At 27.7% G+C, this 14,079-nt stretch overlaps 2 protein-coding genes across 2 annotated transcripts; both read left to right on the plus strand.

Moving 5' to 3' along the window:
- On the plus strand, positions 1–621 carry LOC135930356 (3-beta-hydroxysteroid-Delta(8),Delta(7)-isomerase-like). The gene is made up of 3 exons (XM_065467141.1): positions 1–157; positions 199–235; positions 273–621. The coding sequence occupies exons 1-3, from the start codon at positions 1–3 to the stop codon at positions 619–621; spliced, it is 543 nt and encodes a 180-aa protein (XP_065323213.1).
- Positions 622–3,070: 2,449 nt separating this feature from the next.
- LOC135930424 (serine/threonine-protein phosphatase PP1-beta catalytic subunit) lies at positions 3,071–11,093 on the plus strand. The gene is made up of 9 exons (XM_065467221.1): positions 3,071–3,232; positions 3,278–3,409; positions 3,454–3,684; positions 3,734–3,838; positions 4,259–4,330; positions 7,297–7,448; positions 7,767–7,901; positions 8,382–8,519; positions 10,283–11,093. Exons 1-8 carry the CDS (start codon positions 3,181–3,183, stop codon positions 8,484–8,486), a joined length of 984 nt encoding a protein of 327 aa, XP_065323293.1. The 5' UTR covers positions 3,071–3,180; the 3' UTR covers positions 8,487–8,519; positions 10,283–11,093.
- The last annotated feature ends 2,986 nt before the right edge of the window (positions 11,094–14,079 follow it).

The raw sequence follows: 14,079 nt of genomic DNA on the forward strand, positions 1-14,079 counted from the left end.
ATGTATATATGGCGATATTTAGATGATAAATCTATAATTAAGCGTTTGTATGTTTTCTGGTTTTCTTTATGTGGCTGTATACATTGTTTTTTGGAAGGATATTTTTCTTTAAATCACAAAACTATATCAGCAGATAATACCTTACTTGCTCAAATTTGTAATTTATATTTACTAATATATTTATAAGCCTATATTTAGGGAAAGAATATGCATTGTCAGATAGTAGATACATGATGTAAAAATATATAAAATTATATTATAATTTCTTATAGATCAGATCCTTTTACACTATCAATGGAAACAGTGACTGCATTTTTTGTTGGTCCATTGTGTTTTTTGGCATCATACTGGCACATAAAGGATGATAATCGTGTTTATATTTTACAATTAATCATATCTGTATCTCAAATTTATGGTGATGTACTCTATATTTCAACCAACTGGTTGGAGAATTTCAAATTTACCAATCCCACAGATCCTTTCTTTTTTTGGTTTTATTTTATTTTTATGAATATCATATGGATTATAGTGCCATCATTTATCATATACGATTCATATGTCAACCTGATAAAATCTCTTAAACAACATGATGAGATTATAGAGGATAAGAAAAACTCTTGATTTTTAAGTTAGAAAAAAATATTTACTTCATTTATAAAAATTTTAAATAATAAACATGTTTTTTATACAAGATTCAAAATAAAAATTATCGGATTTTTATTTAAATGTTTGTACATACTGATTCTGTATATATTACTTTAACAAAAAAATTATCAACTATGTTACTGCTAGAAAAAAGGTAAGGTAACTTGCCTAACATTTTATAATATTTTTTATTCTTCTTTAGCTGTATTTGTTATTGGTCTAATTGGAGATACTCAATTATATTATAGAGTAGCTCTGGTTTAGATAATATTATAAACCTTTATTATCACCTGGCCAAATGAAGTGAAACAGTATTTGATATATTTCTTAAGGAAAGATATATTTAAAAATAAAATTTATGAAGGAGATAATTGCCAGGACTCATTCATAGGATAAGAAAAAACTATTATTATGCATTACTCAAATGATGAACCATCACAGGATTAATTTTAAGAGAAAAAAAACAATTGTTCAACTCTAAAATCACTCATTAATCCTAATTATCCCTTCTTGCATAGGTGAAAAAATAATGGGAGAGACTATGTGGGATGGGGTACCTTCAGACCCTAATTTAGAAACACTATTAAAATCTAATTAATTTGTAACTTTCATATTTTAAAAATATATTAAATAAACTGTATATTAATGATATTAACTATTGTTTTAATAATTTAATGTAATTTTAACATAATATAGCTGTTGTCAAGGGAGTCAAAAATGTGACAAATTATTTTAAAATGTCACAATGAATAATATTTATATAATATAACTTAATTAAAAAAATGATATATTAAAAGTGTTTATTTATTCCTAATATATCGATGCCATAAGAGGTAAAAATTAGTTACACGGTTTACCAGGTGGAGTCAACGTCAAGCTAAAACCATCATTATAATTCTTGATATACTTAAAAAAATCAAAATTTATTTTTCCCGTAAACTTTATCTAAAAATGTTGAGCTACTAATAGATTGAGGCAAGAAATTTAATTTTATAACGTTTTTAAAATTACTGGGATCTGCATATCCCACCTTTGTAACGAAAAGTAAAAATCGCATATTAATTTATAATTCCACATGGAAAAACGACAAAACTAATTAATATATAACTTATTCATCATTTGCATTCAAATTTATTTTTGTTCCTATATTCATTTCATGCTTTCATTAAATTATATTCATTTAATTACGCTATTCACATTAGAGGTCTGCAATAGGGGGGTTATAGCCAGCAAGCCCGCTCACTCGTTTAAAACATTTTAACCTAACCCCACGTTCATACATATTTTTGTAAATCAAAGTATTTTCTGTACATTTCATATTTAAAATCCGCCTACCACCCGTCCATTAGTTTTAAATATTTCCAACCCTCCCAATTCTAAGAAACTCCCTCACCTCCGATCGAAATATATTAGCGAATCCCACCCATTGCAGACTTCTAATATCGCCATTTCCTTTTCTGTTTATCTCGAAGAAAGAATTGATATTTTACTTGATAATTTGTATTAAGGTTTTTTTTATGTTTTTAATAGTAAAATGATAGGTGTTAAAATAGTCCCATAACAGATTTTTTTTTATATGTTCGATTTATATTTCAGCAAATCCATTTGTTTTTATTATAATTTAAGAATTTTACAACGAATAATCAGGAACCTGAAGTGACGCAAAATCATAACAAGCCTTTATAAATTTCTAACGAGCCGATTTAATTATTTTTTGATGGAGTAAATATGACCTTTATAAAAAAATTAAACCAATTTCGATCTATAATTTTACATTTTATTGCACCCTTTTCCTTGGCGTATTACATATTTTATCACATATGCGTCGTTATTTATAATTATTAAATAATAATATTTGTTAATATCCATAGTATCATTAATTTTTTCACTAAGAACAATATAATTTTGCACGATTCTACTAAAATCCCACAAATCGTTTGAAGAAACCCAAACGAATTACCAGTCTCTATGTGACTTAATCAGAGTTCAGTATTATATACCAGTTGATGCCATTCCTATTAAATAATCAGCATCAGGTGAACTAAGAGGTAAATCAAAGGTCCCCTATCCCATCAAATCGCTGTTCTAGTAAATATCTTTTTAAGAAATTACCCCCCCCCCCCTCCCAATGTATACATCACAATAAACAACAACTTAAAATAATAAGTAAAAGTAAATTAATAACGACATACGAATTCTTTAGAAAGTGTATTTTTTTAAAAAAAAGGAAACCTAAATAATTTTGAAAGTATGGCATAGACATAAGTGGACCTAAACTAAAATCCTGAATACGCCTATGATGATCATCTATACATTTTTATAAATATTTAAAAAATTAGAATTAGATTATGATATCCAAAAAACTATATAATTGTGCATACATCCATGATTGTAGTTTAACCATATGCTAGTCGATTAATGTTTAGCACTAATTTAAGATACATATGCTTCATATAATCATTCAACTTTTTTCTATTCACGATGTGGTTCACGAACTAATTTTCAAACTATTTTAGTTTTCAAAATATCTAAATAATGGCCGATATCGAGCTCGATATCGATAAATTAATATCATCCTTACTTGAGGGTATGTAAAATCTATATAATATATTTACTTTTGAATATGTCTTAGTTCGAGGATGCCGTCCTGGGAAATCTGCCCAGATGACTGAAGGCGAAATTCAAGCTTTATGCTTAAAATCTAGGGAAATATTTCTTAATCAACCAATTTTATTAGAACTTGAAGCACCTCTTAAAATTTGTGGTTTTATAAATATCAATTAACCATTTAATCCTAATATTTTTAAGGAGATGTACATGGACAATATACAGATTTATTAAGATTATTTGAATATGGAGGGTTTCCACCTGAAGCTAATTATCTATTTTTGGGTGATTATGTTGATAGAGGAAAACAATCTTTGGAAACTATTTGTCTACTTTTGGCATATAAAATTAAATATCCAGAGAACTTTTTCCTTCTAAGAGGAAATCATGAATGTGCTAGTATAAACAGAATATATGGTTTTTATGATGAATGTAAGTTTATATTTTATTAGCACTAGACTGTGTATATTATGTATAATAGGTAAAAGACGATATAATATTAAGTTATGGAAAACATTTACTGATTGTTTTAATTGTCTTCCTGTAGCTGCGATAATTGATGAAAAGATATTTTGCTGCCATGGAGGTATTTTACAATCATAACTGCCTCTAATTTTATTGTTTATCCTTTTTTTTGTAAATCACAATCTATATTACAATGATCTTTTATCGTCAGTTAACTACTACATTTATTTAATATTTAACTAAGTATATGGAGTTTGTACCATGTCCATTTATTTTTGTTAAACTAATATTTTCATTTGCATTAAACTATAAGATTTTAATTTATAAAGATTATTCAGTTATAAGTTAGTTGGCAGTTCAGTTGTTTTTTTTTGTCAAAAATTAGAACTCATCATTTTTTTAAATATCAGCCAAAAAAAATTAAAATGTGATGGTATCTTTTTTGACAATTATCATTTAGCAATCATAAATAAAACATAAAATATATCCAAATAATAATTTATATTGTTAATACCTTTTTTTTAAAAAAATTTATATTTAGGACTATCCCCTGATTTACACACAATGGAACAAATCAGAAGGATTTTAAGGCCTACAGATGTTCCAGATACTGGTAAAATCACCCAATTATTTGACACACTTATCCTTAACTTAAAGATAAGTAATGCACTACTAGTGTTGTTAAATGGCCAGATTTTGGCCAAAATGATATTATATAACTCTCGAGACTTGGCATGATTCACCATCTATGATAAAAATCTCCAGGTTTATATAATACTTTTATAGTTAAAATCTTAATCAGACTGCTTTTAAAAATCTACTTAAAATCTGTTTAACAACACTATGCATTACCTACCTTTTGATTTCCATGAAAAGGGTAGGATCACCTTATTTGGTCCTATTTTTTGGTACTAAGTTAAAATACATTTAATAAGTTGATTGTTGGTGGAGTAATATTTCATTTTTTATGCAAAATACATTTATTTTGATGTAAAACTCTTACCCTATTAATTTGGTAAACCAGAACCCAACATTGACAAGATATCAAAGAATTTTTTTAAAAAATTCATGAAAAAATGAATAAAAAGATGTATATTTTTTTTCATTGGAATTATTTTCCATTTTTTTTTGCATTTCAAAATGTTCAGTTTTTGCCATCCATTTTGTAGGTAAAATTTTATTATAATGGCAATTTAATATGCTAATAATCAGAGTTGTTAAAAGATACTTTTTAAATGGATCTAGATACAAATACATTGTCTAAAATAATATCTAGATACAGATATTTTAATCAAAAATCTATCTAGATACAGATACCACATTTTTATATCTAGATGTATCTAGATCCTTTAACAACTCTGCTAATAATATAATAGGACATTGCTTATCTTGCATTTTTTATATCAGTTTTTAGAAAAGTAAAATAAAACCCAATATTACTTGATATTCAATTTTTAACAAGCTTTATGTGAATACAAATGTAATGTTTGTCGATGATTTTAGCACTTTTAATTTTGTTTGGGTGAGTACTTTTTTGGAGGATTTAAATAATATAAAAATGATTTTTGATTATTTTTTTTGCTAGTAAATTATGTTTTATGTGGAGTAGAATATAAGAAAAAATTATCCTATTCTATTAGCCCTTCATTGCATTTGCACAGGTGAAAAAAAAGTTCCTCGAGTGAATAGATAAGGTACCCCAGGGATGCGAATCCGGCAATTTTTGTCCAGGTTCAGTTTAAAGTGAGAAAAGTTAGGTCGGTTCCGGTTTGGTTCGGGTTCCAATTTTTTCAAACCCGGGTTCTCTTCTCCCGGTTCAGCTCGAATCTCAGGGGTACCCTCAGACCCCAATTTGGAAACACTATAAATTAAAATCAAATTAATTTGTAGCTTTCATAATTTAAAAATTGATTAAATAGACTATAAGTTAGAGTTTTTACTGTTTATTTTAATAATTATGTTATTTTATCATTATATGACAGTTTTGGTCAAGGGATTCAAAAAAAAGTGACAAATTATTTTAAAAATTCCACAATTGCGATATAAAAAAATATATATATAGGGATAAAATTATAGGAATGTGTCTCCAAAGTTCACATATTAATATAATATAACTTCTTTTAATTAATAAAAATGATAAAAATATTTATTTATGCTCAAAACAGATGAAAAGAAAAGATTACACTGATGAACATGTGGAGTCTATGTGAACTCGAGCAAAATCAAAATTAATTTTTCACACATATACTCTACTAAAAATGTTCAGCTGCTAAAAGATTCGCGCCAAAAATAATTGAAAGAATTTTAATTAATAACGTTTGTCACAATCGGGAGTTTTTGGATTGTGAACTTAAGAACCTAAATATAAAATAAAAATATATACTACATAAATAACTATAATCAATTACAAAAGTGAAAAACATAATCAAAATTAATATATAAAAATAAAAGTAAAAATCAAAAAAAAATTATATGTATAAAAGTAAAAAAAATTAAAAAGTCTTCCAAAGCGAAAAATAAAAAGTTTGTCATCCCACTTGTTAAAACTCTTAAAGTATGAAAAAATCTACAATTATCACGCGTTTTCAACTCATTTACATAGACGGTGATCTAAATAACTAATTGTGATGGCAGGGTTAGATCGAAATGGTATATTTTTACTAGGATACTGAGTAATTTCTAGATGAAAAGTAAACTTAATAATTTTAATAAAACATTATTTACTCCGACAATCGAAGATCCGCTAATATTTATGAACAATAAATTTTGACAAATTATTTACTTCCGAGTGTCCCCGCAGTTAAGACACTTATTCAATTTTTTTTAGTTATTAGGAATATCTTTTATCGATATATTATCCAATCCGGCATTCCTATTTATTTAATTTGAATCTTAGGCAGGATTCCTTGTTATTTGCTTATCGCCAAATTCGCGCAATCTAGGCTTTTAGACCAATCTTATACTTTAATAATTTTAAATTAAAATTTATTCGAGGTCATTTCTACCCCTGTTTTTTTGAAAACAATCCGTTTAGAACGGGGCTGCATGATACTACTTTCTAGAAAGAAAAAAAATCATAAATATTGATCTTTGCGTAAATATAAAATTTGTCTGGATTGTTTTTTTGTAATAAAATAAACTCGGACATTATATTATGAAATGAATTTAATTTCAAATATTATTTTTAATATTAAAAAAAAATGGTAAAATATAATTGTAGCAAAATTTACATGAAAATAGATACAGAACAGATGCCTCTAAAATAATATTTAGATACGGCTACCGCTACTTTATAAAAAAAGTATATTTACATAACAGATACCACATTTTTTTTTATATCCAGATACTTTAACAACTCTCATGATGACGAAAAAAGGTGAAAAATAATGTTAAAACTTTTGGCGAGGGTGCTCATCTCCTCCATTTTAAAAATGGGGCTAAATATAAAAAAAATAATTAGCTGGAGGGGACGGGGTATGTTAGCCCACCTCGCAATCGTCGATTACATGCTCAAACCAGCACATTATAAATAGGAAATATGACATATATATACGATGATCAAATTTATTTTTTGAAAAGGATTACTATGCGATTTGATGTGGTCAGACCCAGATAAAGATGTTCAGGGTTGGGGTGAGAACGACCGGGGTGTTTCGTTCACCTTTGGCCCCGATATAGTTAGCAAATTTCTCAATCGACACGATTTGGACCTCATTTGCCGTGCCCATCAAGTTTAGCGGATAAACATTATAAAAAATTATTTTAATTCTAGAATGTTCGATTATTATTATAATATGCAATACATAATTCCCTTAACTGAAAAATTATTGTACCTGGTGGATAGGTGGGTCTGTAGGGAGTTTTTTCTATAATATAAGAAATTAATTGGACCATTTTTATCCTTAATTAAATTTCTATTAATTCGTTAAAAGATCCATATTTTTCTTATTCGCAGCGTATAAATCAAGGGGGGGGGGGTTAAAAATATGAGTCGTCAGTGTCTTCGTGACATGACACGTGTAACTATTCATAAATTCTTCAATTCGTAGGTGGTCGAAGACGGTTACGAATTTTTCGCTAAACGCCAATTGGTTACCCTCTTTTCCGCTCCCAACTACTGCGGCGAATTTGACAACGCTGGCGCTATGATGAGCGTCGACGAATCTCTGCTTTGTTCCTTCCAAGTTCAATAATTAATAATAAAATTTCCCTCTTCTCGTACCTTTTACCACTCTCCTTATTTCCCCCGCTCTCTTCTTTATTTACCTTTTTTTTGCATTTCTAATCAAATTTTGAAAGTTTGGACCAAATATCAGCTGTTCAATATAATTCGTAATTTTGTCAGCCAATAAGATTAAACAAATGAATTCTTGGATTCGATCCTGTTCCGAGTGTTTTGGTTTCTCTTTTCCAATTTTTTTATAATTCCAATAATCAATTTAATTCTTCTAATCTCCGCATTTTTACAGATACTGACCAGTGCTATATAAGTAACTTTTTTTTTAGAAATATTAGTTACTTTTGAAATCACTCTTTCAAAAGTAAATTTTGAGACAAGCCTATTCCACACATTTCTTCATTTTATGTTCTACTAAACCTTCCTTTAACCCTTTTCCCAAAACAAATAAACATTGAATTTTATTCCCTTTTGTTATATGACAAAGATTTTAAAACCTTCCGAGAAGAAAACAAAATATCAATACAGTGGAATGATCAGTTACTCTTCGTCCTCTGCCGCGACTAACACCCAAATAACGAATAACTCATAAGAGTTAACATCGCCAAATCGTTTTAAAAATCAAGTAAAAAGTACTTACGATTTAATATAAAAAAATAATGCCTATATTTTTTTTTGTAGGCTGTTCCCAATCGGTTTTCTAAATCCCTTTTTTTATTTATGTAAAGCGATAACGTAATTAGATTTAGCTGTCATCTATTTGTTATCTTATTTCAAATTATGACATTTCGATGTTATACCCCAATTCTAAAACAGTAGTGACCATCGTTACAAAATGGTGTCCAGAAACAACTCATCCCCATCTCATAGATTGTTTACCTTATAAAGCCTTTTTTTTTGTTTAATATGAGATATTGGATTCAATTACATAATCTAGGCCGGCGCCTTATTTATTAAATTACATTTTGAAGTGTCGATAATTGGTTTTACGGGAAACCATAATGACGTGCCACCAGCTGATTGTGACATTTATTTGGCAAAATCGGTGTCTATCCATTTGAAATCTTTGGCTGTTCCTATAACGTTGAATCATAATTTAACCTAAAAATGAATTCCGTATATTCCAACACGTGCACAGTACCTAAACCTTTCCCAATGACATACCAAAGTAATCTTGACTAACGTATTTGTTTCCCTGAGAAATCATGATGGCGTCTCACAATCTTATTTATATTATTCAACGACACGCTTCAAAATGTCATTTGACGAATAAATTGTCAGTCTAGATTAATATTATATGCCATTGACCTATACCCTAATGATTTCCGTTCGTTAATTTTTTTGATTCTTTAATTTATATCGGGGAAAAATATACACATATATATATATATACTTTTAATTACAAAAGCAAAATTATTTAAAATTCGTAGTGTTTGTGCGTGGGGGAGGGGGGGGGGTGTACTCTATTAATGCCTGAATGCGTTTGCGATCAAGGTTTTTTGAATTATTGGTAAAAGATTTCAAATCCCCATAGGAATGATTCCTATCAGAGATCTGCAAAGTTAGACCCGAACAGGCTTCGGGCCTGGTTTGGGCCTAATATTTTAAAAAAAATTCGGCTGCATTGAAATTTTTTTTTAAACATATCTAATTTTATATAGGAATTTTTTATGTAAAATAAAAATATTTGATTTTTTTTTATTGAAACTAAACGACATATAACACATGTCTTTTATTTTGAGTAATTATAAAAAAATTGATTTCTATATTTAAATAAATTTGGGCCGGGCCGGGTCGGTTAATTTTTTAAAAAAAAATTCGGGTTCGGGCCGGACCGGTAAGTGTTATTAAACTGCTCGATTTGAGCCGAATTTTTTAAAAGGGATAACTCAATATTTTATCTATGAAAATATTACGCAAGCCCTGTAGATTTTGGCCATGGGTGGCATAAAGGGTTGGACATTATATTGGCTAAATCCGAGGTTTTGGCGACATTTATTCTGGCTAAAATATTGAATTAGTCGCTTTTAGAAATCGCCTCAAATTCGAGCGGTTTAACAACGCTAATCTCAATACATACGTAAAGTCGTTTTTAAGTCGCATAGTAAATCCGACTTTTAGAAATCGCCTCAAATTCGAGCGGTTTAACAACACTAATTTCAATACATACGTAAAGTCATTTTTAAGTCGCATAGTAAATCCGCCTTTTAAACGGGTGGGTGGCTTTTTCGAAAAACGTATCGCCCTTTTCTCATCTAACAAGAAGTGGTAAAGGACATTTATTTGAAAAACAAAACACACACACTATTTAACTAAAATAAAGTTATATAATTTATACATTAATAAAAAAAGATTTTTATTTTATTTAAAAAAAAAAAATATTCTAAGGGTGCTTTAATCAATTTGGCTCTTCACTTTGACACATCTCAATCAACGCCAAAATAAATAAAAAATAATTAAACGTTCATTTGCTCACCCACGATCAAATAATTTTTTGGAGAATTGACATTATTATTTTTTTATAATATATATATATATTTAAAAAAAGAAAATGGATTAGCCCATATGACGATACAATTTGGTAGATAAGATACAAATTAATTGTATCGCACGTATCTTCTCTTCTTTTTTCTCTGTCTTATTCCTCAATTCACAATAATAAAGGCAAATCGTAAAAGTTAAATACTGTTTAATGTTTTAATAACCTATACTTTGATTATAAAATTTTACGGTTTCCACTCCTTTATATAATACCTTTTTCAGAGAAAAGACATAATAATCCTACCTATAATAGATTATAGTTATTATAGGAATATCCACAATTTCATTTACAAATTTTATGATTTTTAAATTTGATATCTGGAATTTTGTTGCCTTCAATGGATTGCTTGCTTTAATATTTCAAAATTAGTTAAAGAATAATATTTATTTTTTATATATCAAAATTCGCTATAAATAATTACATCCCTTAAATTTGTTCAAAATTAATGAGTAAATAAGGATTTTTTTTGTATTATAATTTTATACATATTTTTTTTTAAAATTAGTGTTGTATTTTTATATATATAATTGTGTACAGATTATTATCTTGGCAAAAAGAAATTTAATAATTACAATTGCAAATTTATATATATATATATATTTAAACTAAACTATTTATTTATTAAATTATATTATCGGATATAAATTTTATATTTTTTATGCAATTGTATCGATTAATAATTACTCGGTTTTTTTTAAAACGTTTATTTGATTAGTACAATATAACCGAAACGAATCTTAAGTTGATTATCAAATCATGTAAACCGGTTAAGAAAACGTTGCCAGAGATTAGGACCTCTTTATAGCGACTTATTAAGAGAGGGCTTAACTGGCGCCCTAGGAGTGGAATAGTATCTCACCCGCGAACTTCAAATATGTCCAAAATCTACAGTAAGCGAGGAAAATAACTCCTCGGGGAAAAAAATCCCCAATAATAATTAGAAAATTATCGCCCGGAATTTATTTTTTCTTAAAAAATTATTTAAACATTTTATTTGAGCAATTTTATGTCGTGGATATATTTATAGGGAATTTATTTCTCCTATTTTATAAAATTTTGTAATTTTTTAATATCTTATCAAACAGGGATTTTTTTCCGGGGAATTATTTTCCTAGATTCTTTGAAACTTTTTAAAATTTTCAAGATGTATGTTTTGCTGCATTTTTTTTTAATATTTCGCTTTATAAAAAGTTTATTTATCTATATTTTTGATTTAGTTTTCAAGATGTTAATATTTTTTTTTAAAATAAATCTTGGATATATAGCCAGTGTGTAGGGGAGAAGTTCCTTATACAGCCATAGGCGTAGACTAACTACCACCCTTTAAAAATGTAATTTGAACAGATTTCTCTTAAAACCGGTCAAAATATGTATATTTATGACACGTATACCACCTTGTCTGATTTAATTTATTCAATTGAGGCAATTCACTAAAAAATTATTTTTTAGTCTTTCTAAAAAAATAACTAACTTTTTTTTTCCTCGAGGAAATTATTGGTAAATCTATATAATATTATCTTCAGGGCCTTTTACATTATTCGCGTAAATAATTCGAACTTACAAATATTATTTAGTAAGGCATTTATATTAAGGTTAGTGTAATCAAGCCAGAATTTGATTTGAAAAGATAATGGGAGAAGAGAAAAGATTCCTTCCTTCCTTCCTTTCTTTCTTTCTTTCTTTCTTTCTTTCTTTCTTTCTTTCTTTCTTTCTTTCTTTCTTTCTTTCTTTCTTTCTTTCTTTCTTTCTAGCTTTCTTTCTTTCTTTCTTCCTTCCCTCTTCCTTTTTTTCCTGAAAGAAAGAAAGAGGACAATCAGGTTAGTCCCTTTGAAAATGTCCCTTGCATAATTTCTATTACATAAAAATTTATTCGTTCTTAAGCTAATTGATATAAAGAATATTTACTTATTTTTTTGTTGCTTCATTTACAAACAGATGTTGTAAAATGAGCCAATCCCCTTCCGCGAGTCAAAAATAATAATTTATTAGGAATTTTAGCCGTATTCTCTGAATATTATATAAAATAAAGATGTGTCCGTAAAAGGGTTAGATTTTTATAAGCATTCAAAATGTCTAAGTCGATCCATGTTTCTGTGTAAAGTTAGAGGATCTAGGGGAAGAATAATCTAGAGCTGTCATCGGGCCCGGTATTGTAATTCCAGCCCAAAAAATTATTTTCAGATCCAAGTTTAGCCAATGAGCAAAAAAATATTCCCAACCTAGTCCAATCAGTTTGAAAATATTTTCGGCGGCACCCATGAACTGATAAATTATAAAATAATTCTCCTTCATAATAAAATCATCAGGTGCAAAATGACTAAATTTTAAACAATTTATTCTTATATTGGTATTGTCAGATAGAGAACTACACGGGCTGTCCGTAGCAGCCCATATAGGCAGACATCAAAAAAAAATTTCGGGCTCGGGCCGGGTTGTAAAATCTGTTCGATCCGAAAAATAATTATTAGTATAAATATCCTAAATCATTATAATTCATGATGTCAATTATAACAACATATCATTTTTATAAACGCATATATGAAAATATGCTTAAGTTAATTTTTTATAGTCAGCAGATACTTTTGGACTGATGATTATAAGAAAGTATCCTATGTAACTTATTCATTTCTTAAACGATTCTTGGAAATAAAATTGTATTGTTTACATGCAAGTTTGAAGAAGAAAGAAAGAGGGGTGAAAATTATTAAAATAGAAATTTCACCTTTGATTTCATTAAAAATAATTTAAAAATTCAATGTATTTTTTATATTAGGGCACATTTTTCTGAAATGATATTCATTACAGACCAAGGAGCTAATATGATTAAAACATTTGAAAATCATAAAATATTTGTTGCATTAAACTGGGGTAAGTTTGCAATTAAATTGAAGCTTGGTCGTATAGATTGAGAATGATAAAAATAGATCAAAGTTTTATTTATCCAAATATTCAATTTTTATTAAATTATTATTTTTATTTAAGATTCAAATTCAATAATCAATCTTTTATATATAATAACAGTAATATATACTTGGTCAAATAAATTAATCGGTAATATGTTAAATTAGCGCTTCAAAATAGAAAACATTTAAATTGTAAAGTGAAAATATAATATAAAATTAACGTCTTAGACCGTAAAAAAATATAGATTTACATTTCAATAACAATATACAATAATATAACTCTATTGAATTGTGTTACTCATCTTTTGAATACAATATTAAGGAATACCTTTGATAATGAAAATATTGAATTTCAAGGATCAGATATATATTAATGTTTTGTTGATTGTACAAGTTTATTTACTTATATGAAACCGAGTAGGTATGTTAAATCAACTTTTTATTAAAATAAAACATTAAATTTTAGATAAGTGATAAAACACTATTTGTGTATTGAGACTCGATTGAATACCAGGCTAAAGATAATTGAATACTTTTTGACGCTTACAATAAGCTCAAATGCTTCTGCAAAGAACTCCCTTCCATTGGCTGGAGAATAAAGTCATAATTGACCAGAATGATCAGATGGCACTGTAAATTGATTATTACATGAACATTTTTGAATCAAGAAAATCGGCTATTATATATGAAATCTACATCTCAATCCAACTCACTATTTTTAATGACTGAAATTTCGATTG

This window comes from Gordionus sp. m RMFG-2023, chromosome 5 (genome assembly GCF_954871325.1).
Source record: "Gordionus sp. m RMFG-2023 chromosome 5, tfGorSpeb1-WG-v2, whole genome shotgun sequence".
Lineage (NCBI taxonomy): Eukaryota > Metazoa > Nematomorpha > Gordioida > Chordodea > Parachordodidae > Gordionus > Gordionus sp. m RMFG-2023.